The sequence below is a fragment of the Bos mutus genome, chromosome 5 (assembly GCF_027580195.1).
Source record: "Bos mutus isolate GX-2022 chromosome 5, NWIPB_WYAK_1.1, whole genome shotgun sequence".
Classification (NCBI taxonomy): Eukaryota; Metazoa; Chordata; class Mammalia; order Artiodactyla; family Bovidae; genus Bos; species Bos mutus.
Window position 1 is genome coordinate 32,048,463 of NC_091621.1, and position 26,009 is coordinate 32,074,471.

A 26,009-nucleotide genomic window follows, 5' to 3' on the forward strand; every position below is an offset into this window, starting at 1 on the left:
TTGCATGTAAAACCCATTCTTGTGGGTTTACCCTCATGACCAAAGTCCCAACAAATCAAATTTTAAATATTTATACCCCTGAACACACACTGAGGAGTACACACTGAAGCAACAGGAAACCAAATCACAGGAAATGAAATAAATGTGCAGAGGAAAATCACTTTTACCCAAAGCCTTAAACCATAGATAAAGGTCTCTTTTCTGAGACTTTTGCATTTATTGGCTTGGGAAATGAAAGAGATACTGGGAAAACATGGTATTTGCTTCTCTTTGGCCAAAGAAGCCCCTTTACTGCTTTTAAGAATCATGCGAATTATCCATTTATGCTACTCTAAGGACACAAAAAAATATTGTTACTATCTCTCTCTCTCAATTTCATAATCTATCATTCTCTCTCAACTTCATTTTCACTTCCAATTCAAATATCACTGGTATATCTTTTTTAACCATATTTGTTCCTGAAGATTTCAACACGAGTTAGTCAGTTACCAAAGAAAGCTCTCTATATGTATCTCAGGCAAAAGCCATCGTCTTTGGGGCCATTTCTTCTATTATTACAACACATTTTTCCAGATTTCAAAATTGCTTAAAATCATGTTTAATTTTCCTTTTTTACTCCTAGAAACTACCACTTCAAGACACAGTAGTGATGCCACTGGGAGTGGAATACAAACAGGTCAGTCATGCTATTGCATAACTGTTGAGATTTAGTTGGTTATTTGTAGGGTTTTCTATAGAGAGGAGATGACAAAATTTTGCATTTAAAGACTTTCCTTGGAGAAGGAAATGGCAACCCACTCCAGTATTCTTGCCTGGAGAATCCCAGGGATGGCGGAGCCTGGTGGGCTGCCGTCTATGGGGTCACACAGAGTCGGACACGAATGAAGCGACTTAGCAGCAGCAGAGCCAATTAAAACTGGTCATCTTAGTGTACTAGAATTTCCTGGACTAAAGATTTCATCAGACTCATATTTATTAGAACATAGTTTTCTGGCAGTAAATATCATCATGAAAACAAGAGTCTTTTTTTGAAGACAAGTAGATACTCTCATGGAGAAGGCAATGGCACCCCACTCCAGTACCCTTGCCTGGAAAATCCCATGGACAGAGGAGCCTGGTAGGCTGCAGTCCATGGGGTCGAGAAGAGTCGGACACGACTGAGTGACTTCACTTTCACTTTCCACTTTCATGCATTGGAGAAGGAAATGGCAACCCACTCCAGTGTTCTTGCCTGGAGAATCCCAGGGACGGCGGAGCCTGGTGGGCTGCCATCTATGGGGTCACACAGAGTTGGACACGACTGAAGCGACTTAGTACTTAGTAGATACTCTCATACTCATCTTCACTGTCACTACCATCACATAAGATGAAGTCACTGCCACCAAGAAGTTTCCAACCCAGGTAAATTAAGGTGACTGAAATAACTTAAGGCATTCTTGGGGCCTCACATTGAGATTTTTTGTTTAAAAAATGGAAATGATCAGGGAAGAAATATTTCCTCTATTCTATTAAAAAGCATAGTAGTATAAAACAGTTCAGAAAATTATTACAGTCCAGCATACTTATGAAATGCAACCCAGATGATGAGAGAGAACTGCAAGAGCAGGTGCTGGAAGGTTCTTTGGAACTTCTGTATCTCAAAATCATAACAGAAATTTCCTGAAATAAGGAAATGATGCATCAATTTTATATTTTACCATAATAATATTGTAATATAGATGTTAGCTATGACACAAAAATTTAAAACATGATTTCATGGGCAATGTTCAAGCTGGTTTTAGAAAAGGCAGAGGAACCAGAGATCAAATTGCCAACATCCACTGGATCATGGAAAAAGCAAGAGAGTTCCAGAAAAACATCTATTTCTGCTTTATTGACTATGCCAAAGCCTTTGACTGTGTAGATCACAATAAACTGTGGAAAATTCTGAAAGAGATGGGAATACCAGACCACCTGACCTGCCTCTTGAGAAACCTATATGCAGGTCAGGAAGCAACAGTTAGAACTGGACATGGAACAACAGACTGGTTCCAAATAGGAAAAGGAGTACGTCAAGGCTGTATATTGTCACCCTGCTTATTTAACTTCTATGCAGAGTACATCATGAGAAACACTGGGCTGGAAGAAGCACAAGCTGGAATCAAGATTGCCGGGTAGAAATATCAATAACCTCAGATATGCAGATGACACCACCCTTATGGCAGAAAGTGAAGAGGAACTAAAAAGCCTCTTGATGAAAGTGAAAGAGGACAGTGAAAAAGTTGGCTTAAAGCTCAACATTCAGAAAACGAAGATCATGGCATCCGGGCCCATCACTTCATGGGAAATAGATGGGGAATCAGTGGAAACAGTGTCAGACTTTATATTTTTGGGCTCCAAAATCACTGCAGATGGTGATTGTGGCCATGAAATTAAAAGAGGCTTACTCCTTGGAAAAAAAGTTATGACCAACCTAGATAGCATGTTGAAAAGCAGAGACATTACTTTGCCAACAAAGGTCCATCTAGTCAAGGCTATGGTTTTTCCAGTAGTCATGTATGGATGTGAGAGTTGGACTGTGAAGAAGGCTGAGCACCAAAGAATTGATGGTTTTGAACTGTGGTGTTGGAGAAGACTCTTGAGAGTCCCTTGGACTGCAAGGAGATCCAACCAGTCCATTCCGAAGGAGATCAGCCCTGGGTGTTCATTGGAAGGACTGATGCTAAAGCTGAAACTCCAATACTTTGGCTACCTCATGTGAAGAGTTTACTCATTGGAAAAGACTCTGATGCTGGGAGGGATTGGGGGCAGGAGGAGAAGGGGACGACAGAGGATGAGATGGCCATATGGCATCACCGACTTGATGGATGTGGGTTTGGGTGAACTCCGGGAGTTGGTGATGGACAGGGAGGCCTGGCATGCTGCAATTCATGGGGTCACAAAGAGTCGGACACGACTGAGCGACTGAACTGAACTGAACTGAAGGTATAATTAAAAGTTATTTGATATGTTGATTACCATGCACAGATTTGCCTTTTTGGAAGATTAACTAGAGAATTAACTAGAGAATTGATATGAAGGAGAGTAGGAGAGTAAGTGTGGAGATGTCATCCAGTTTGAGACTGTTAGAAGTTAGGCATGATTAGAGACTGAAATAAGGCAGTGATGTGAAAAAATAGAAGGCAGAAGGATGATCAAAAAGAATGAGAAATATGTTGGCTCGTTAGAATCAATTTCAGTGTGGTGATGGGAGGGATAAAGGATAGCAAGGACTGTGGATGAATTCTAATTCATAGTTTGAGTGCCATCCACTAAATTTTGGTATATACTGGAAGAAGAAAAAGAATTATAACTGACAGGAGATATAGTGAGGTCAGATTTTTTGACAGTTTTAGTTTAAGGTGCTCTGAGGTATCCAGTTAGTATGCTCAGCAGGAGTAATAAGTGCAGCCAGAATACAGAAGATAGGTTTCATTGGAGAGAGAGATTTGTTAGTGATTTACTTACAAATGATGTTTTAAATTGTGGATGCTGGTGGATTTCCTTACGGTGAACATACATAGTGAAAAGAGATGAAAAATAAATTGAAACACGATTCCTTGGGTTATATAGGTGGGCAAAGAAGCCTGAAAAAGGGAAGAGTTGCGGTTCAGCAGTGTTAAGTCAAATCCATAAAGCAGAGTCTGGGAGTGCTGGAGACTGTATTGCTTCTGATTTAGGGATTCAGAATGTCAGATCAAACAGGGTCAACCAGAATTTGTGGGAAACGTAGGTGTTTTTAATGTGTTTTTTTTTTTTTTCTTTTCCTGAGAGCCTAGCCTTACAATTATAAATCTTTGAAATTGAAAGAACTGCCTCAAAATAATTAAAATTTCAAGATTCTTTCTCCTTCTCATTTTAACCTTCAGGAGTCCCTCACATAATTTCAGGGAGCCAATCTACTATTAATAGAAGCAAAATATGTGAGGATGGGTAAGTTAAAAAAAGTGAAGATGGGGAAGACATCCATCTCCATGATACTAATTCCAGAAAAGAAGGATCCCAGAAAACTGGAGTTTACCACAGGAAATGAAACATCAAACAATATTTATTTCACCTTTTGGAACAAGGAATCCTAGAGAAGGAATGCAGTCTTTTACAAAAACACATTGTTTAACCTGAACCATGATCTCCATCCAATAAGAAAGTTATCTCTGTCCATTTTTTTTCCTTTCTTTTCTTCTCTCTCCTTTACCAGGTATCACTGGGACAGGCTCTGGAACTACATCCTCACCTGGAGGTTTCAATGCAGGTAAGTCAAAAGTGAAAGGAATGCTCCTTTAAGTGGCTGTAGGGAGAAGATCATTGGAGAAGGCAATGGCACCCCACTCCAGTTCTCTTGCTTGGAAAATCCCATGGATGGAGGAGCCTGGTAGGCCGCAGTCCATGGGGTCGCTAAGAGTCAGACATGACTGAGCGACTTCACTTTCACTTTCATGCATTGGAGAAGGAAATGGCAACCCACTCCAGTGTTCTTGCCTGGAGAATTCCAGGGACAGGGGAGCCTGGTTGGCTGCCGTCTATGGGGATGCACAGAGTCAGACACGATTGAAGTAACTTAGCAGCAGCAGCAGCAGGGAGAAGATTATACACTGCTATATCATTTTCACATTTTCAAACTCCAGCTTCTCAATTTTTCCTCCTTTGCTCTTCTAGAAGCAACAACTTTTAAAGAACATGTTAGAACCACTGAAACAAGAATTTTATCAGGTGAGTTTTGCCATGTTTTGGATTCTCAATAATTTTTTCACTTGAGTTTACTGCATATGGGTTGTGAATGAAAATTAACATGGCTTAAAACTGGTTTCTTTTAATTTAGTAACAGATCATAAGGACAACCTCTATTATCTCCTTGGGTTTTCATAGAGAACATACTATAGATGTAGTTCCTTAGATACATTCTTTTTTTTTTGTGGCAGATTCATTTTGATATATGGCAAAACCAATACAATATTGTAAAGTTAAAAATAAAATAAAATAAATTAAAAAAAAGAAACTTACAGAAAAAAAAAATTATTGATTCAATTTCAGTACAAAAAAAAAAAAAAAGATACATTCTTTATTTGAAAATTTTCTCCCTTTGTTTTGTCAGGCAATAGCCCAGAATCAGTAGGGGTCACTAGTAGCCAAGAAGTGAGGGAAGATCGCTATACCAGATGCAAGTAAATTTGTTAATTAAGGCTTTGATTGAGATGCCTAACCCTTGATCACAAGTTTAGACAATTTTTTTTTCTGTTTTTTTGTTTGTTTGTTTTTGTTTCAGTGCTGGAAAACTGGGAATTTAAGTCACTAGAAATAAATCATGTGACTATAGGACAGACATTCTCTCATTGAATATCAGAATCTAGATGATTCTATATTTAGAGAAATAAGATCAATGGTGCAAGTGTGACTTTTCCTCCTATATTTTATTTGAATAGTCACGAGAAAGTGTTTTGGAAAATATGCCAAGCTTAACATTTTGTGCAAGAAAAATTGTTAAACTGTTTTCTATTGCTTCAGAGAACCAGCACACTTGTCAATACAGTACTCTTCTTAGGGTGAGAAAGGCTTCGTGAGGCTCATGCTTCTCTCTTATTGTAGGTACCACTAGGGGAGCCTCTGGCACAACAGTTATTCCTGAAAGTTCCAACACAGGCAAGTAAATATTTAATCAGTGGCTCCAAGTAGATACGCCTAGAAAAATAACAGCCCTTCTCTGGAATTTACTGTCTGTTGTAGCATCAGCACAGCAAGTTCTAACTTCAGTCTTCTTTGCCTTTCTTAGGGACTAGCACTGGAGTTGGAAAGCAAACAAGTAAGTGTCAGTGGTTCCTATCTGTTGTGTTCTCAGTTAATGATTCCTATGCCTTTGCTTCAACACAGGGGAATGTTTAAGGTAATGATAAAGGGCCAGGAAATGGGCAGAATCTTTTTAGAGCATGTCCTCTTCCAGCCATCTATTGTTTTCTTGTTCTGAGTTTCTGGGCTCCATGCAGAGCTGCCAGATAATTTTGTAAAAGTACACAAGGGCACTGCTACTAAAAGGAGGAGAAAGAGGCTGAAATCCAACCAGCATTTTTCAACAAGTTATAAAATCCACGTGGGTTCTACTACTCAGAGGGTTTTTTTTTTCTGTCATTGTTTTTTGTTTATTTTTTACTTCATAAATTTCTCTATGGGCTAACTACAACATTAGCCTAGATTTTCATCTGATTTCCTTTCTCTTCCTGTTATTGATCTTTGAGGCTAGCAATAGAAGCTATGTCTGATATGCAGTGTCCCTCATTTGTCTTTGCAGGTACTGCTGTGGTATCAGGCAGAGTTACTGGTGTCTCAGAAAGTTCCAGCCCAGGTAATGGAAATTACTGACTCTAATGAAGTTAACATGTTCAACATTCTTCTCCCCTTTAACACTCAAGTGTTTCAGAAAAGGAATATTTATGTCTATCAATATTAAACTTGAAGTGTAAAAGAAAAATGGTATCAGATGGAGTTAAACAGCAAAGAAGACTTTAAGATCATGAAATAGAAGTCAAGAGCATTGCAGTAGGGTTGAGATTTTGAATTTAACTTTGCTGAAATAAAGAGCAGGAGAGTTTTTAAATTCTGGGGTGAACTAGTGGAAAAATACTGGAGACAGTAGGGGAGAGGTTGGTCCATGTGATTAGGCAATCTTTGTTTGCTAATTGGTGCTCAAAGATGAAGTTAGTCTCCTACCTTCCCACAGTGACAGGAAGATGTGGGTGCTATTTTTCGTTGCTTTTTCTTTTTTACAATATTGTATTAGTTTAAGATGTACTGCATAGTGTGTCAGTATTTTCATAGTTTATACTCTCTTTAAAATTATTGGAAAATAATGACTGTATTCCCTTAATGTATCTATATAATATTTACTTATTGCTTATCTATATTATATATAGTAGTTTGTATTTGTTAATCCCCTATCCCTATCTTGTCTTTTTCTTCTTCCCTTTCCTCTCTAGTATCCACTAATTTGTTCTGTATATCTGTGAGTCTATTTCTATTTTGCTATATGCATTTTGTTTATTTGTTAGGTTCCACATATAAGTGATGCCACAAATAGTGTTGGTCTTTGCGTGATGTATTTCACTAAGCATAGTACTCTTTACATTCATCCACATTGTTGCAAATGGCTGAATTTAATTCTTTTTTGGCAGAGTAATATTCCAGTGTAAATGTATTCTACATCTTCTTTATAATATTCTACTATATATGTGTGTATATAAAATTGTGTATATATACATATATATATATGTACATATGTATTTTTTCTACATCTTCTTTATCCATTTATCTGTTGATGGGCACTTAGTTTGTTTCCCTATCTTGGCTATTGTAAATAGTACTACTATGTACACTGGAGTGCGTGTATCTTTTTGAACTAGAGTTTTTATTTTTGTTTGAATATACATCCAGGAGTGGAATTGTAGGGGCATATGGTAGTTCTGGCTTCCCAGTTCTGGCCATATGGTAGCTTTGGCTTCTTTAGTGATAAAGAAACTGCTTGCCAATGCAGGAGACGTAAGAGATGTGGGTTCAATCCCTGGATCAGGAAGATCCCATGGAGTAGGGCATGGCAACCCATTCCAGTATTTTTGCCTGGAGAATCCCATGAACAGAGGAGCCTGGCAGGCCCCAGTTTATAGGGTCACAAAGAGTCGGATATGACTGAAGTGACTTAGCATGCACATAAGAGATTAAAGACCTAAATGTAAGACCTGAAACCATAAAACTCTTAGAAGAGAACATAGGTAAAACACTCTGACATAAACCATAGCAATGTTTTTTGGATCTGTCTCCTAAAGCAAAAGCAAAAAAACAAACAAACAAACAAACAAACACGAATGGGATTTAATTATACTTGAAAGCTTTTGCATATCAAAATAAACCATCAATAAAACAAAAAAAACTTGAATAGCAGATATTTGCAAATTATATGACTGACAAGAGGTTAATATTCAGAATATATAAAGAGTTCATAAAACACTCCCCTTAAAATTAATACTAGACAGCCAGGAAAACAGGATATATGAAGTAAAATAGTTCAGTGTGAAAATAGTTTTTGTCACTAACAGAAGGGGACTCTTAAGTGATAGTTACCAGGGTCACAGTGAAGGGAAGTGTCAGTCACTCAGTCGTGTCTGACTCTTTGCGATCCCATGGACTGTAGCCCGCCAGACTCCTCTGTCCATGGGATTCTCTAGGCAAGAATACTGGAATGGATTGCAATCCCCTTCTCCAGGGGATCCCAAACCCAGGGATCAAAACTGAGTCTCTGATTTTGCAGCAGATTCTTTACCATCTGAGACATGAAATACTCAATTCTTCTGTGAGCAAGGAGTTGCTGTGTTAGGGCCTACTATGTTTCAATAGCAGGAGAATGAATTGGCATTTGTAGGTGTACCAGTACACTCCAGGTGCTTTGAGACTCTTGTTCTATGTGAAGATGTCTTCAAATACACTCTTCTGCAACCAGACAAAGTCCAGTGCTCTTTTCCTACTCATTTTAGGTACCTCCAAGGAAGCATCTGAAACAACTACTGGTCCCGGGATTTCTACCACTGGTAAGTCAAATAAAAATATATGAACTTTGCTTGGTGGCATCTCAGAAGACAGGACAGCTTATCTGAAATTAAACTCTAGCTTTTATAGTTCCCTTTACTCACCACTTTTTCTCCTCTCTTAGTAAAGACAGGTTCTGGTTCTGGAATGCAAACAGACAAATACTAGAAATACAAACTCTTCAATGATCAATGTGCCTGTGATTTTATTTAGGGAGTTGAATTTGGGACAGAAGAGTGGTGGGAAAGAAACAGGAAAGAAAGACCAGGAAGATTATTCTACATTTCCTCATGAAATATGACTTGAATTTTACCTATGGATTTTTTTTTTTCCCTCTGGGAGTTTTTGGGTTAGGCTTTTACCAGAACTCCTTACTGGAAGTTATGACCTTGAAATCTCTGGTAATGAGATTATGATATGCTCAGGAATTGAAAATTCCTGAAATTTTTAATATTTCCTTCTTCAGGCTCCACTTCAAAATCAAATAGATTCACAACAAGCCCCAGAATACCCTACCCAGGTAAAATGAAATAACCCAAAGGCACTGGCATGAATTGTCTCTTCCACATGAAGCTTTCCTTAAGCATGAATGTGTCTGATCATTTGTGCAGGCACATGCGCAGATATGTGTACATGCTCTCTAATAAATAAAATGGCAACACTATCCTTTTGTTTCTCCTCAGAAACCACTGTTGTAGCAACAGGAGAACAAGAAACTGAAACTAAGACAGGTCAGTGTTGGAAAAGTACTAATTTCCTTGTCACTTATTCAACTAACATTTCCTTTAAGCTTATATTTGCTAGACTCTAGCAGCCCTTGCCATTTTATTGCTTTGTATGTGTTGGTGGGGGAGATTATCATGGGCACAGATACTACAGTTTCAGGGTATTTAATGCTACTCAAACAATGCACAACAATTTTGGTCCTGGGAATATATTGAGACTGTTAATTTCTGTTTGCTAGTTGGTATGGCTGAGTGAAGACATCAGAGAAGAGATGACTGCATTTAATATTGGCTAGGGTGAGGAGGGAATTCTTGCCATATGGCACTTGAAAAGACAGAGACATGAGACAGCGTGAGGGACTTCAGGAATTAACCAGGTATTGGTATTGTCTGTATGAGTTTCAGGGAAGAAATGAGATTAGAAGGGTGAGCAAAGCAATGCTTATGAAGGACTTTATTTTCAAACTTAAATGAGACTTTATCCTCATAATAAATGGGATCACCTTAAGGATTTTGTTAAGAGGATGATATGATCAGATAAGTCTTTGAAAAATTACTCTGATAGAAATGTGAAGATTATAAGACTGTATTTTTTTGTTGTTTCTATTAAAATTTCTCCAGTGAACTTGGAATTCTGGGTAGGGAAATTTTTCTGCTATATTTATACTTAAAGATCATTTCTCTCTCCTATTGCTATTTTCTGTTAGTCTGCTAAATATTTATAATTGGGAATTAACCTAGTCTCCCTTAGTAAAGAGAAGCATTTTATGCCCCAAACTTACACATCTTTAAATAATTTATTTTCTGTTTTTCTGTACCTATTAGTTGTTGGGGTCCTTTTACTTGAACCTGGAGAAACTTAAAAATTTCTCTCAAATATTATGTTGCTCATAGTTCAACCTTCTTGGTAGATAGAATAAAAATATTAATCTGATTTTTAGCAGTTTGAAAATAGAACATGAAATTTATGAGTGGGTTGTTGGGTTGACCAAACTTTCTGACATGGGAAGCCTCAAAAAAACTAAGAAGTTTAAAGCATTTGGCAGGATTGGAGATAGAACAAGATTAAAATACTATAAGACCAAAAGAACATACAAATTCTTAGGGTATTAATACCAGGTAACATAATATGTTTGCTTTATTTATATATATAGAAAGTTATATGTTTTTTATACTGAGTTATCCTTTTCTTTATTTTATTATTTTATTAACCTATTTATCAAGAAATTTTGAAGAGAAATTTACTTTGATTGTCATTCCTCCTTTTGATTCTCATATTTCCTTCCCATTGACATTTGAGATCTAAAGGAAACACTCTCTAATGGTAAAATATCAAATGCCATACGGAGTGGAAAGGGAAGATTGATGGGAATATGTCTGCTTATAAGACTAGCAATGTGGCCATGTATTTTCAGTAATAAACTATATTTACTCCAAACCTATTACAAAAACTTGAGAGACTAATATGAGGTATCTGTTTTTACACAGGATGTACAACATCTCTTCCACCACCTCCAGGTAAGAATACCTACACTTGAAAATAAAATCATTCTACATTAATGATTCATCTTGTAAATCAGACTTCAGAGGTCATACCAATAAAAGTCACTAGCTAAGGAAATGTTATAGAATAGGAAAACTTGAAGTGGAGGAATTTAGCGTTTATTCACCAAATAGTGAATGAATGTCTGTTTCGTCACACACAAACTAATAAAGCCAAACCAAACAAATGTATTTTGTCTCTTAGTCAAAATAGAATTTACTTACACAATAAAGTGTTTCATGTAACTATATGATATCCTGATTGAAATATTGCCTTTTATTTTTTAAACTAGATAATTCCAGCTATTTTTGAGGACCAAATTTTAGCAACAAAAATTAGGAGTAATCAGAATTTAATAATTTTAGCAGACTTTGAGTTTCTCTAAAATTATCAAGCCAATGTGGTGTGCTTTCTATTAAGTGGTGAAATTACAAAAAATATCATTTTCTAATATTAGCATACAGTGGGAGAAAGGATATTTTCAAAGAAACAATTTTCATATACAGGGTTATTGAAAATTGTTTCTTTGAAAATATCCTTTCTCCCACTGTATGCTAATATTAGAAAAAATAATATTTTGGGGAACACATGTATACCTGTGGCAGATTCATTTTGATATATGGCAAAACCAATACAATATTGTAAAGTTAAATAAAATAAAATTTTAAAAAAAGAAACAATTTTCATATAAGGCTGAAAATAAATTTCACAGTGAAATATGTGACCTATGTATTATATAGCCAACACATCCTATGTGTTACACATCTTACATATATTGTATACTTTGGAAGGATTCTCAAGTATTTCATTAGAGAACTGGAATATGAGAACAGTAAGTAAGCTAGTTTAGGGTATATACATCAAAGAAGAGAGACAAGGTTGAGATGATAGACCGGAGACACGTTATGGCAACCTTAGAAGCCAGAATGCTAAAATAAAATATTTAGTTTGCAGGACTATAAGAAGTATCTGATCAAGGCAATGATGAGATGAAAAGTAGGCTTTAGGAAAACTATCCTACCTGTGACATGGAGAATTGACTGGATCAGGAAGAGGTCTGAGAGCAACCCATAAAAAAGCCAATTATGCCAGACCTAAAATACTAAGGTCCTAAAATAGTATTATAATAAGTAAAATGAGGAAAGGAAGGGATTCAAGTGAGGATAAAGATACAAGATTTTGCAGTAGGTTCAATGCCAAATGATGAGAAGGGAAACAATTAAGATGACTTCTAAGTTTTAGGCTTAAGTAATTATGAGAATAGTTTAGGCCTTAATAGGAGATGGGCTTCTATGGTGGCTCAGATTGTTAAGAATCTGCCTACAATGTAGGAGACCTGGGTTCAATCCCTGGGGTGGGAAGATCCCCTGGAGAAGGGAATGGCAACCCACTTCAGTGTTCTTGCCATGGACAGAGGAGCCTGGTTGGCTACAGGCCTTGGGGTTTCAAAGAGTCGAACAAGACTGAGTGACTAACACTTTCACTTTAATAAGAGGTGGTCAATTTAGAAGAAAAGCTGGTTTTGAGGAAAATATGATTTAATCTATTTTGTGCACGTTGAGTTTGAGGTTCTTTAAAATCTGCTGGGGTGCTGTTTATTAGGCTGAGGGAGATCTGGGTCTATAGGCCATAAGAGATGTCTGTTCAGAAATTTGAGAGTATTCACTTGACACTTGGCACAACAGAACCCTGGGCACTAGGACCAAGAAGGAAGGAACAGTGACACCACAGGAGACTTGGCTGTGGGTGTCTGGGAGTCTCCAGCAAAGGTGTGGGTCACTGGTGGCCTGCTGCAGGATTGGGGGCACAGTCTGTAGCAGTACATGCATGGGATCTTTTGAGGGAAGTCACCATTATCTTCATTACCTCCACCATAGTTTAAGTGTTAATTGCTCAGTCTTGCCCAACTCTTTATGACCCCATGGATTGAAACCCAACAGGCTCCTTTGTCCATGAGATATTCCAGGCAAGGGTACTGGAGTGGGTTGCCATTTCCTTCTCCAGGGGATCTTCCCAACCCAGGGATCCCAGATCTCCTGCACTGCAGGCAGATTCTTTACCAACTGAGCTACAAGGGAAGCCCACCATAGTTTGGCCCCAGGTAAATAGTAGGGAGGAAACACAACTCCACCCATCAACAAAATTGGATTAAAGATTTACTGAGCATGGCCCCACCCATCAAAACAAGATCCAGTATCCCCCTGAGTCAGTCTATACTATTAGGAAACTTCCATAAGCCTCTTATCCTTCTCCATCTGAGGGCAGACAGACTGAAAACCACAATCACAGAAAACTAACGAATCTAATCACATGGACCACAATTCAGTTCAGTCACTCAGTCCTATCTGACTCTTTGTGACCCCATGAATCGCAGCATGCCAGGCCTCCCTGTCCATCACCAACTCCCGGAGTTCACTCAGACTCACGTCCATTGAGTCAGTGATGCCATCCAGCCATCTCATCCTCTGTCGTCCCCTTCTCCTCTTGCCCCCAATCCCTCCCAGTATCACAGTCTTTTCTAATGAGTCAACTCTTCTCATGAGGTGGCCAAACTACTGGAGTTTCAGCTTTAGCATCATTCCTTCCAAAGAAATCCCAGGGCTGATCTCCTTCAGAATGGACTGGTTGGCTCTCCTTGCAGTCCAAGGGACTCTCAAGAGTCTTCTCCAACACCACAGTTCAAAAGCATCAATTCTTCGGCACAAAGCTTTCTTCACAGTCCAACTCTCACATCCATACGTGACCACTGGAAAAACCATAGCCTTGACTAGACAGACCTTTGTTGGCAAAGTAATATCTCTGCTTTTCAATATGCTATTTAGGTTGGTCATAGCTTTTCTTCCAAGGAGTAAGCGTCTTTTAATTTCATGGCTGCAGTTACCATATGCAGTGATTTTGGAGCCCCCAAAATAAACATGGACATCATCAGATGGAGAACACAAAAATCAGACTGATTATATTCTTTGTAGCCAAAGATGAAGAAGCTCTATACAGTCAACAAAAACAAGACCAGGAGCTGACTGTGGCTCAGATCATGAACTCCTTATTGCCAAATTCAGACTTAAATTGAAGAAAGTAGGGAAAACCACTAGATCATTCAGGTATGACCTAAATCAAACCCCTTATGATTATACAGTGGAAGTGAGAAATAGACTTAAGAGCCTAGATCTGATAGATAGGTGCCTGATGAACTATGGACAGAGGTTCATGACATTGTACAGGAGACAAGGATCAAGACCATCCCCATGGAAAAGAAATGCAAAAAAGCAAAATGGCTGTCCTGGGAGGACTTACAAATAGCTGTGAAAAGAAGAGAAGCGAAAAGCAAAGGAGAAAAGGAAAGATATAAGCATCTGAATGCAGAGTTCCAAAGAATAGCAAGGAGAGATAAGAAAGCCTTCCTCAGTGATCAATGCAAAGAAATAGAGGAAAACAACAGAATGGGAAAAACTAGAGATCTCTTCAAGAAAATTAGAGATACCAAGGAACATCTCATGCAAAGATGGGCTCAGTAAAGGACAGAAATGGTATGGACCTAACAGAAGCAGAAGATATTAAGAAGAGATGGAATACACAAAATACACAGAAGAACTGTACAAAAAAGATCTTCATGACCCAGATAATCACGATGGTGTGATCACTGACCTAGAGCCAGACATCCTGGAATGTGAAGTCAAGTGGATCTTAGAAAGCATCACTACAAACAAAGCTAGTGGAGGTAATGGAATTCCAGTTGAGCTATTTCAAGTCCTGAAAGCTGATGCTGTGAAAGTGCTGCACTCAATATGCCAGCAAATTTGGAAAACGCAGCCGTGGCCACAGGACTGGAAAAGGTCAGTTTTCACTTCAATCCCAAAGAAAGACAGTGCCAAAGAATGCTCAAACTACCACACAATTGCACTTATCTCACACGCTAGTAAAGTAAGGCTCAAAATTCTCCAAGCCAGGCTTCAGCAATATGTGAACGTGAACTTCCAGTTGTTCAAGCTGGTTTTAGAAAAGGCAGAGGAACCAGAGACCAAATTGCCAACATTTGCTGGATCATCAAAAAAGCAAGAGAGTTCCAGGAAAACATCTATTTCTGCTTTATTGACTATGCCAAAGCCTTTGACTGTGTGGATCAGAATAAACTGTAGAAAATTCTGAAAGAGATGGGAATACCAGACCACCTGACCTGCCTCTTGAGAAATTTGTATGCAGGTCAGGAAGCAACAGTTAGAACTGGACATGGAACAACAGACTGGTTCCAAACAGAAAAAGGAGTATGTCAAGGCTGTATATTGTCAGCCTGCTTATTTAACTTCTATGCAGAGTACATCATGAGAAACACTGGGCTGGAAGAAGCACAAGCTGGAATCAAGATTGCCGGGTAGAAATATCAATAACCTCAGATATGCAGATGACACCACCCTTATGGCAGAAAGTGAAGAGGAACTAAAAAGCCTCTTGATGAAGGTCAAAGAGGAGAGTGAAAAAGTTGGCTAAAGCTCAACATTCAGAAAACGAAGATAGTGGCATCTGGTCCCATCACTTCATGGGAAATAGATGGGGAAACAGTGGAAACATGGACCACAGCCTTGTATAAATCAAAGAAACTATGAGCTTCTGCCTTGTAGGGCCACCCAAGACAGATAGGTTATGGTGGTGAGTTCTGACAAAATGTGGCCCACTGGAGAAAAGAATAGAAAACACTTCAGTATTCCTGCCTTGAAAACCCCATGAAAAATATGAAAAGACAAAAAGATAGGACACTGAAAGATGAACTCCCCAGGTCCGTAGGTGCCCCTTATGCTACTGGAGATCAGTGGAGAAATAACTCCAGAAAGAATGAAGAGACGGAGCCAAAGCAAAAACAACACCCAGTTGTGGATGTGACTCATGATGGAAGTAAGGTCCGATGCTGTAAAGAGCAATATTGTATAGGAACCTGATTTGTTAGGTTCATGAATCAAGGCAAATTGGAAGTGATCAAAAAAGAGATAGCAAGAGTGAATGTCAAAATTTTAGGAATCAGAGAACTAAAATGGACTGAAATGGCTGAATTTAACTCAGATGACCATTATATCTACTACTGTGGGCAAGAATCCCTTAGAAGAAATGGAGTAGCCATCATAGTTAACAAAAGAATCCGAAATACAATACTTGGATGTAGTCTCAAAAATGACAGAGTGATCTCTGTTTGTTTCCAAGGCAACCCATTCAATATCATGGTAATCCAAGTCTATGCCCCAACCAGTAACGCTGAAGAGGCTGAAGCTGAACGGTTCTATGAAAACTTACAAGACCTTCTAGAATTAACACCCAAAAAAAGATTTCCTTTTGATTATAGGGGACTGGAATGCAAAAGTAGGAAGTCAAGAAACACCTGGAATAAAAGGCAAATTTGGTTTTGGAGTACAGAATGAAGCAGGCCAACAGCTAATAGAGTTTTGTCAGGAGAATGCACTGGTCATAGCAAACACCCTTTTCCAACAACAAAAGAGAAGACTCTATACATGGACATCATCAGATGGTCAACACTGAAATCAGACTGATAATATTCTTTGCAGCCAAAGATGTAGAGCTCTATACAGTCAGCAAAAACAAGACCAGGAGCTGACTGTGGCTCAGATCATGAACTCCTTATTGCCTAATTCAGACTTAAATTGAAGAAAGTAGGGAAAACAACTAGACCATTCAGGTATGACCTAAATCAAATCCCTTATGATTATACAGTAGAAGTGAGAAATAGACTTAAGAGCCTAGATCTGATAGATAGAGTGCCTGATGAACTATGGACAGAGGTTCATGACATTGTACAGGAGACAGGGATCAAGACCATTCCCCAAGAAAAAGAAATGCAAAAAAGCAAAATGGCTGTCTGGGGAGGCCTTACAAATAGCTGTGAAAAGAAGAGAAGCCAAAAGCAAAGGAGAAAAGGAAAGATACAAGCATCTGAATGCAGAGTTCCAAAGAATAGCAAGGAGAGATAAGAAAGCCTTCCTCAGCAATCAATGCAAAGAAATAGAGGGAAACAATAGAATGGGAAAAACTAGATATCTCTTCAAGAAAATTAGAGATACCAAGGGAACATTTTATGTAAAGATGTGCTCAATAAACGACAGAAATGGTACGGACCTAAGAGAAGCAGAAGACATTAAGAGGTGGCAAGAATACACAGAAGAACTGTAGAAAAAGATCTTCATGACCCAGATAATCACGATGATGTGATCACTCACCTACATCCTGGAATGCAAAGTCAAGTGGGCCTTAGGAAGCATCACTATGAACAAAGCTAGTGGAGGTGAAGGAATTCCAGTTGAGCTATTTCAAATCCTGAAAGATGATGTTGTGGAAGTGCTGCACTCAATATGCCTGCAAATCTGGAAAACTCAGCAGTGGCCACAGGACTGGAAAAGGTCAGTTTTCATTCCAATCCCAAAGAAAGGCAATGCCAAAGAATGCTCAAACTACCACACAATTGCACTCATCTCACATGCTAGTGAAATAATGCTCAAAATTCTCCAAGGAAGGCTTCAACAATATGTGAACTATGAACTTCCTGATGTTCAAGCTGGCTTTGAAAAGGTAGAGGAACGAGAGATCAAATTGCCAACATCTGTTGGATCATCGAAAAACAAGAGTTCCAGAAAAACATCTACTTCTGCTTTATTGACTATGCCAAAGCCTTTGACTGTGTGGATCACAATAAACTGTGGAAATTCTTCAAGAGGCAGGAATACCAGATCACCTGACCTGCCTCTTGAGAAATCTGTATGCAGGTCAAGAAGCAACAGTTAGAACTAGACATGAAACAACAGACTGGTTCCAAATCGGGAAAGGAGTACATCAAGGCTGTATATTGTCACCCTGCTTATTTAACTACTATGCAGAGTACATCATGAGAAATGCTGTGCTGGATGTAGCACAAGGTGGAATCAAGATTGCTGGGAGAAATATCAATAACCTCAGATGTGCAGATGACACCACCTATGGCAGAAAGTGATGAAGAACTAAAGAAACTCTTGATGAAAGTGAAAGAGGAGCTTGAAAAAGTTGGCTTAAAGCTCAACATTCAGCAAACAAAGATCATGGTGTCCAATCCCATCACTTCATGGAAAATAGATGGGGAAATAGTGGAAACAGTGGCAGACTTTATTTTTGGGGGCTCCAAAATCACTGCAGATGGTGACTGCAGCCATGAAATAAAAAGATGCTTATTCCTTTGAAAGAAAAGTTATGACCAACCCAGACAGCATGTTAAAAAGCAGAGATGTTACTTTTCCAAGTAAGGTTCATCTAGTCAAGGCTATGGTTTTTCCAGTAAGTCATGTATGGATGTGAGAGTTGGACTATAAAGGAAGCTGAGTACCAAAGAATTGATGTTTTTGAACTGTGGTGGTGGAGAAGACTCTTGAGAGTCCTTTGAACTACAAGGAGGTCCAACCAGTCCATCCTTAAGGAAATCAGTCCTGAATATTCATTGGAAAGACTGATATTGAAGCTGAAACTCCAATATTTGGGCCACCTAATGCGAAGAGCTGACTCATTTGAAAAGACGTTGATGCTGGGAAAGATTGAAGGCCAGAGGAGAAGGTGACTACAGAGCATGAGATGGCATGCTCAGTGGACATGAGATTAATTTCCGTGAGTTGGTGATGGACAGGGAAGCCTGGTGTGCTGCAATCCATGGGGCCACAAACAGGCGGATATGACTGAGCAACAGAACTGAACTGAACTTGACATTTAGAGGATGCTGTAAAGATCGAGAAAAGTATCAGAGGAAAGAATAGAGACAAAATGAGAGGGATGAGAAAGATCTGCTATTTGAGAGGAATTTCTGAGTGTTCAGTCTGAAGGAGTAATATTTTCAAGGTAAGAATTTTAAAATGTTAGCTATTGTAGGGAACTTGAAGAACTGAAAAGGAGGCCTTTAGAGTGATAATTATGAGGTCTTAGTGAATTGTAGGATTGTGAAGGCAGAAGTCAGAAAGTGAAACAAAAGGTGAACAGTAGCCATAGATTTATTGACCACTGACAGGAGAGATCAAGATTTATCCTTTCTGAGGAGTGTAAAATTAGGAAATATATATATGCTTGCTAGGGAAAGTTTGCTCAAAGTAGGTGATTTATTTACCTTAAGGCACCTTACAACCCTTCACAATATATCTCTGAAATCCTAGTGCCAATTCAGGTTTGGTCAACCTGGTGGTTATCTACAAATAGCAGACAGTTATATTTTGCCAAATTTAATTAGCATTTGTCATTTCATGCTAACAGCTTGTTATGGTCCACTGGGAGAAAAGAAGTCAGTAAGTACACAATTTGTCTCTACTTTAATACAAATTTGCTGTCATTCGTATGTTTGAATAGAAGTCTAAATTTGGATTGTGTTTGTAGCCTGGAGACATATGGACTGCCAATTGCCACAAATGCACCTGTACTGATGCAGAGACTGTAGACTGTAAACTCAAGGAGTGTCCTTCTCCACCCACATGCAAACCTGAAGAGAGACTTGTAAAGTTCAAAGATAATGATACCTGCTGTGAAATTGCATACTGTGGTATGTATTCATAATACCTTGTTTTCTTTTCTACTTTATTTTATTGAGACATAATTGACATAAAACAGTATTAGTTTCAGGCATACAATATAATGATTCCATATATATATATATACACACACACACACATATATATATATATTGGAAAGTGATCACCACAGTAAGTCTAGTTAACACCACCTATAGTTACAATATTTTTCCTTGGAATGAGAACTTTTAAGATCTACTTTCTTAGCAATATAATGCATTATTTGATTTGAATTGAATATTTCTTTACTTATTCATATATTCAAGAGATATTTATTGAGGCACTAATCTGAGTCAAATAGTTGATAGGTATGACAAATAGCAATCAATATTTGCCTCTTAAAACTTACTATCTTTTGAGTAGGAGAAACCTAGAATTAACAGTTATGAATATAATCAGTAGATTAAAAGGAGATGATGGTGTTATGGGAAGAAACTTTATAATGTTGCCTTGTTGACTGGTAAATATGATCTCATATACAATTTCTGTTTTATAAATAAAAAATTATAATGTTTGTCTTAGGGTAAAATATGTATTTGTTTTTCAGAACCAAGAACATGTTTATTTAACAATAATGACTATGAGGTAAAGTTATTTCTACTTTAATATACTTTTATTATCATAATTAAGAATAAATGCAGAGTCTCTCAGCTAATACAAAAAAAATCATATGTAATGGTGGGGTGGAATCCATTCAGTTTTTACCCATATTCATTTCAAAAGAAAGGTCAAATGTAACATCTACCACAACTTGCTTCAAAGGGGAACAATATTCTTGGTCATTAATCTAACAATGGAGCTGTTGAACAGAATTTCCCATGGGTTTCCCCAGGTGGAGAAGACATATAACATTCAAATCAATGAACAGAGTTAAACTGTAATTATAATCAGAAAGATCTAATGGCTGAATTGTCAGAGATCAAATAGGAAAAAATCAGAACTCCATTCTGAGGATATTACAACACAGTATATTCAGGGCTGATCTGACAACTGATTTGACATATTGGAAAGTAATTTAATTTTTTTAGAAAAAGTATCAGAAAGCCATAAAAAACAGATGATTCTCAAATTGATAATAATACATGTGAACTGGTGGCACTAAATATTACAAGAATTAAATCTAGACTAAAATATGTGGTATGTTAGGAAATACATAAAACAGAGCCTATAAGTTAATAATAATTTAATTTGGTTAAAGTTAATTTAATTTAATAATTTACTTTGGGGCTTCCTTGATAACTCAATTGGTAAAGAATCTGCCTGCACTTTAGGAGACCCTGGTTAAATTCCTGGGTTGGGAAGATCCACTGGAGAAGGGATAGGCTACCCACTCCAGTGTTATTGGGCTTCCCTTGTGGCTCAGCTGGTAAAGAATCCACCTGCAATGCAGGAGACCTGGGTTTGATCCCTGGGTTGGGAAGATCCCCTGAAGAAAGGAAAGGGTACCCACTCTAGCATTCTGGCCTAGAGAATTCCAAGGACTGTATAGTCCATGGGGTCTCAAAGAACTGGACAGGACTGAGTGACTTTTACTTTACTTTGGTAACTCATTTCTTATACTCACATTTCTACTTGGGTTTCTTAAATTTTAGTTTTAAAGGTGATCTGATGAAAATCTATGACAGTTTTGGAATATAAAATATGATGATATTTAAAGAACAAAGCAAAATTATACCTCTAATCATTTATATGCAAAACAGTTGAAATAATAAAATTTGAGCTTACCTGAAAGTTCACTTTGTGATTTGAGGGGATTTCCCAAACTGATGTTTGAATTTTGTACATAAAGTAATTATAAAGCAATCTGAGTAGCAATCTACAGAGCTTTAAAAGCATAAAAACATAAGCAAAGGTAGAAGATATATTGTGAGATTTTTTTAAATCCTTGAAAAAATATCATAGAACTACTGTAGATGAATCTTAATTTGAGGATTGAAAATCTTGACACATTCTGTGCCCTCAGTGAAGATCTTTGATTATTCATGGAAGTCTTTAACCTACTTTTTCTTAAATATTAATCTAATGGCTCAAAGTGTCTCTGGAAATTCACTAGACATTACAAATTTGAAAAGATGTACAGGATTTATTGTCAACCTGAAACAGAAATGAAGATCAATAATCATTAGTTCCCTCCTCCTCCCCACCTTCCAGGTTGGTGCTTCATTTGCTGACCCTAACAACCCGTGTATCTCTTACTCCTGCCACAACACTGGTTTCGTTGCCGTGGTTCAAGACTGCCCGAAGCAGACCTGGTGTGCAGAAGTAAGTCATCTTCTTAAGTAATAATCAACAAGATTCACTTCTTATGATAAATATAAATATATCTAGTCTTATTCGTAAAAATTTTTGCCTAGCAATAGACATAAATCTCTTACAGATTTCATTCCAGTTATGTCATCTACCTTTAGTTGCCAATTATACTTTTCATATCAAATATGTATTTGCAGGCTCTATAAAGCTTAATCTAGTGCTATTCTAGAAGTAAGTTACTGTAGAAAGACTGTTGCTATATTTTAAACAACAACAACAAAAAGCTAGTATTTTTCAAGGTCATGGCTTCAGGTTAATAATTTTCTATAAAAGAACACATTTTAAAATAGAATCACCTAAGTATGTACAGTTCAGATTGCTCTTTGTGTCACAGTTTTTATCCCCTGAAAATAAGATGAGGGTTTTGCTTTAATGAATGCGTAAGCTTAAATTATTAAGGAAGTTTTACATTTCACTAATTTTTTTCCTGAAGATATAATTGATAACATAAAGTTTTATTTTAGACTGCCAACTTTGGATTTCAACATTTACTGAGTTTTTACTTCAGAGAGTTTTAAGTTTGAGATTATAATAATGTAAGGTACAAATCTTGCTTGTGAGAAACTTAAGTGTTGAGTCATAATGTCATTATTAAAGTATATTTTTCAATTAAGGGAGGAGTATTCTTTTACTCTTGGGCATTTTATTTTAAAGAGGAATTTAGTTTAAGTGTTGTTTTTCCATTTCTATCCACTGTTGAAAAGTTTGGTGTTAATAGTCTCACTTTTATTACTATGCTTTCCTCTCTGTGTTGATTGGATCTGAGATCTTTATGTTTATCTGTTCCATTCCTTCCTTTGTAATGCTATTTCAATAAGTTAACAAATGCTATATTATTTATAGAAAAATACAAGATTTTTTCAGTCATTTTCTTTTTCTCTGACTCCTATAGGAAGACAGAGTCTATGATTCAACAAAATGTTGCTATACATGTAAGTAAAATTAAATTCCACATATGAGAGAAATGTAAATTGTTAACAAAGATTTAGTATTTCTTTAAAACAAAATGACAGATCATTAATACAAAGTCTCCTGTGTTTTTAACACAACCAGTAATCTAACTCATATGCATACTGATGATTAATATAATGCATTATATTTTCTTATTTATGTTGGTTGCAACACTCTTCCAAGTAAAAACCAGTGATGTTTACAAGGGTGAAAATTTAATTTTCATGGAAAAAGTTTTGTTTGCTCTCCTAACATTGGCAAATTATATTGTAAATTGTTGTATTAGATCATAAGGATGATCAGCAATGAGAAAACAGATGTGCAAAACAACCATCCCCCCTTTTTCCTCCTCCCCTCTTTCCTCCTTCCTCTTACCTTCTTCCCTTTCTTTTCCTTCTTTTCCTTCCCCTTCTCCTATGATAATAATAATAGAATAATAATAACATTTATTGAGTATTACCCTGGTACCTTGTGCTGGGTGCTGAGATAGTCCCTCCATACCATTGTGAAGTATTTGTTATTATTCTCTACTTTATGATTAGGAAAATTGAGACTTAGCAATTGTTAATGTTAAACCTCATTTCTGACTCTGTTTTCCATTTTGTTTTAGGTAAACCTAATTGCAGATCTTCATCCGTGAATGTGACTGTTAACTATAATGGTTGCAAGAAAAAAGTTGAGATGGCAAGATGCACAGGGGAATGCAAGAAAACCATCAAGTAAGTTTCTCTTTGTATACTGTATGTGAAGTTCGTAGCATTGTGGAGAAAATTAAGCTTTGAAAACATTACATGAACAAATATTTACATGAGATCTAATTATCAGGACCTGATTCAAATAAAATATTAATATCTACAAAATAAAATAAACATTTTAAATAGTAATTAAGCATTTTGAAGTTGTTTTCTATATAAGTCAGACATAATATGTTTATGGTAAATGTATTTATTTTCATAAAGTGATTACAGACATAAGTCAAGCAAATACTCTTGCTTAAAAGTGTTTTTAAAAATGTCACTTGCATTTTAAACATAGCATATATTACATGTTTTCCCTTTTGTATACTTTCACATGTAGATTAATTATGGAGAATAATAATTTGGTATTAAGTTGTATATTTTTAAAATGTTCTGTTTATATTTTTGTACCATATTGCTCTAACTGTGAGGTTGCTATCTTCACTTTTTTGGTCTTATATACAAATTACTATGAATCCATAGCAGAAATATACAATAAAGGCAAAGAATAAATTGGCTAGAAGACTTGCTAAATCATTTAGACAATTGGAGTCTGAGCATTGATGTCAATTTATTTCAGAAAGCATTCTGAAAATATTTATTACTGAACCTTTTTTTTTCTTTTAGGTATGATTATGATATCTTTCAGTTGAAAAATTCATGCCTTTGCTGCCAAGAAGAAAACTATGAGTATAGGGAAATTGATCTTGACTGTCCTGATGGTGGTACAATACCATATAGGTACAGGCATATCATTACATGTTCCTGTTTAGACATATGCTAACAGTCTATGACTTCAACAGTCAGTTAATAATAAATGGCATTACCTTTCCTGCTGTAACAGACCAGGTATTTATTTTATAAGTGAACAAAAATAATGACTAAATTGTGAAAATAACTAAACATTTACATATTGCTCAAAAAGTGAGTTGTCATTATGAGGTTTTTTGTTCTTTGATTGACTGGATCTAAAAAATAAATACAACTTTGCAAGCAATTAGTGAACATGTGTATTTATTTGGTAGCAATAAGAATTCTGGAAGTCAAGGAGAAACTAAGTCATGTCATGGCTCCTCAGTATATTTGTCTTCTACTCTTCATCTGGATGAGGCCATTATCCTATTTTGTTCCTTTACTTCATGGTTAAGCTTATGAAAATGTGAATTTTGTTCATCACCCCTTTCATCTATGACACCTCCCTCTGCTTAGGATACTGGTGACCTTCTTATGATTTTTTCCTGTAGGTTCTGATATCATTTTCACTCTTCCATTCTTGAAACATTTTTCTTGCAGTTTCTATGACATCATTTTTAATTAGCATTCCTATATTCTGTGGACACTTTCACTTTTGCCAGTCTTTTAAATCTCAGTCCTCCAAAGTTGTATCTCCTTCCTCTTCTCATTTTACTGAGGCTCCTTGGAAGATTTCATCAACATAGGTAGATGTGTTTATACACTGAATATTTCCAATCTATGCCTCCAGCCCTAAACTCTTCTTTGAATTACATCAATAGAATTGCATTGATAAAACTGAGTTTACATCTCTAACTGGACATTCTGTGCATGGAAGCTAAGTTGCTTCAGTCATGTCTGACTCTGTGTGACCCTGTGGACTGTAGCCCACCAAGCTCCTCTGCCCATGGCAAGAATACTGGAGTGGGTTGCCATGCCCTCCTCCAGGGGATCTTCCCCACCCAGGGATTGAACCTGCATCTTTTACATCTCCGGCATTGGCGGGCGGGTTCTTTACCACTAGCGCCACCTGGGAGAAGCCAGGTACCACAAATTCAGCAAGCCAAACTTAAATGTCACTCCCCTTAAACCCACATTTCTACTTGTATTTTGCATACCTTGAGGTAGTTAGCTAGCAGTTGAGGTTCAATAATATCATGACTGTCATCTTCAGTACATTCTTTGCTGCTTCACACACATACCTTCCCATATGCATATTTCCAAATGTGCCTTTAACAACATTGTTTACATATGTAAAACATACACAGTTACTAACAACGTATGTTAGTACATTAGTACCTTTCCAAATCCATTTTCTCATAATCTACTTCTGTACTACTCACCTTTTTATATGACTTGGACTATTGGTAAATTTAACCATCATCAAATACTGCATGTCCAATGGTGGTTGAAGAATTGATATGTTAGGATCTTGGTAACTGCCAACAAAAGGTGAACAATAACTAAATCCAGGTGGATACTACAGATACTTTTAAATTTGGCCCCAAGGCCTTTGACTTTCCTCCATGTCTTGTCACTGTTTCCAGCTTTTTCTTCCTCTCAGTCTATACCAGAATGAGTCAGTTGGCAAAATGTTTGGTATATGAGCCCTTCAAAATCCGAATGGGTGGCATCATAAGTTTTTCAATACCTTTCATATCGGGGAATGGTAAACACAGAGTCAACCATACACTTACATCTCAGCCTTTTACTGCATGACAGTAACACTATTCTCCCTTAGTCAGAATTGGTCATCCCAGACAATATGATGATGGAGACAGAATTTTCAGCCTAGAAAGGCTGTTCAAAGTCACAAAAGACCCAAAATCGCTATAAAGGACTTTGAGCAAAGGGGAGA

At 37.1% G+C, this 26,009-nt stretch overlaps 1 protein-coding gene across 1 annotated transcript in view; it reads left to right on the forward strand.

The window, feature by feature from the left end:
• The window catches only part of LOC138987872 (mucin-19-like), a 37,497-nt gene extending 13,267 nt beyond the window's left edge, over positions 1-24,230 (forward strand). Inside the window, 16 exon segments of the mRNA XM_070370109.1 lie at positions 623-676; positions 4,217-4,270; positions 4,675-4,728; positions 5,786-5,815; positions 6,299-6,352; positions 8,532-8,585; positions 9,050-9,103; positions 9,267-9,314; positions 10,797-10,826; positions 19,111-19,142; positions 19,231-19,393; positions 19,969-20,006; positions 21,573-21,683; positions 22,624-22,663; positions 23,293-23,401; positions 24,047-24,230. Of these exon segments, the coding sequence (XP_070226210.1) occupies positions 623-676; positions 4,217-4,270; positions 4,675-4,728; positions 5,786-5,815; positions 6,299-6,352; positions 8,532-8,585; positions 9,050-9,103; positions 9,267-9,314; positions 10,797-10,826; positions 19,111-19,142; positions 19,231-19,393; positions 19,969-20,006; positions 21,573-21,683; positions 22,624-22,663; positions 23,293-23,401; positions 24,047-24,230 (1,109 nt within the window).
• The last annotated feature ends 1,779 nt before the right edge of the window (positions 24,231-26,009 follow it).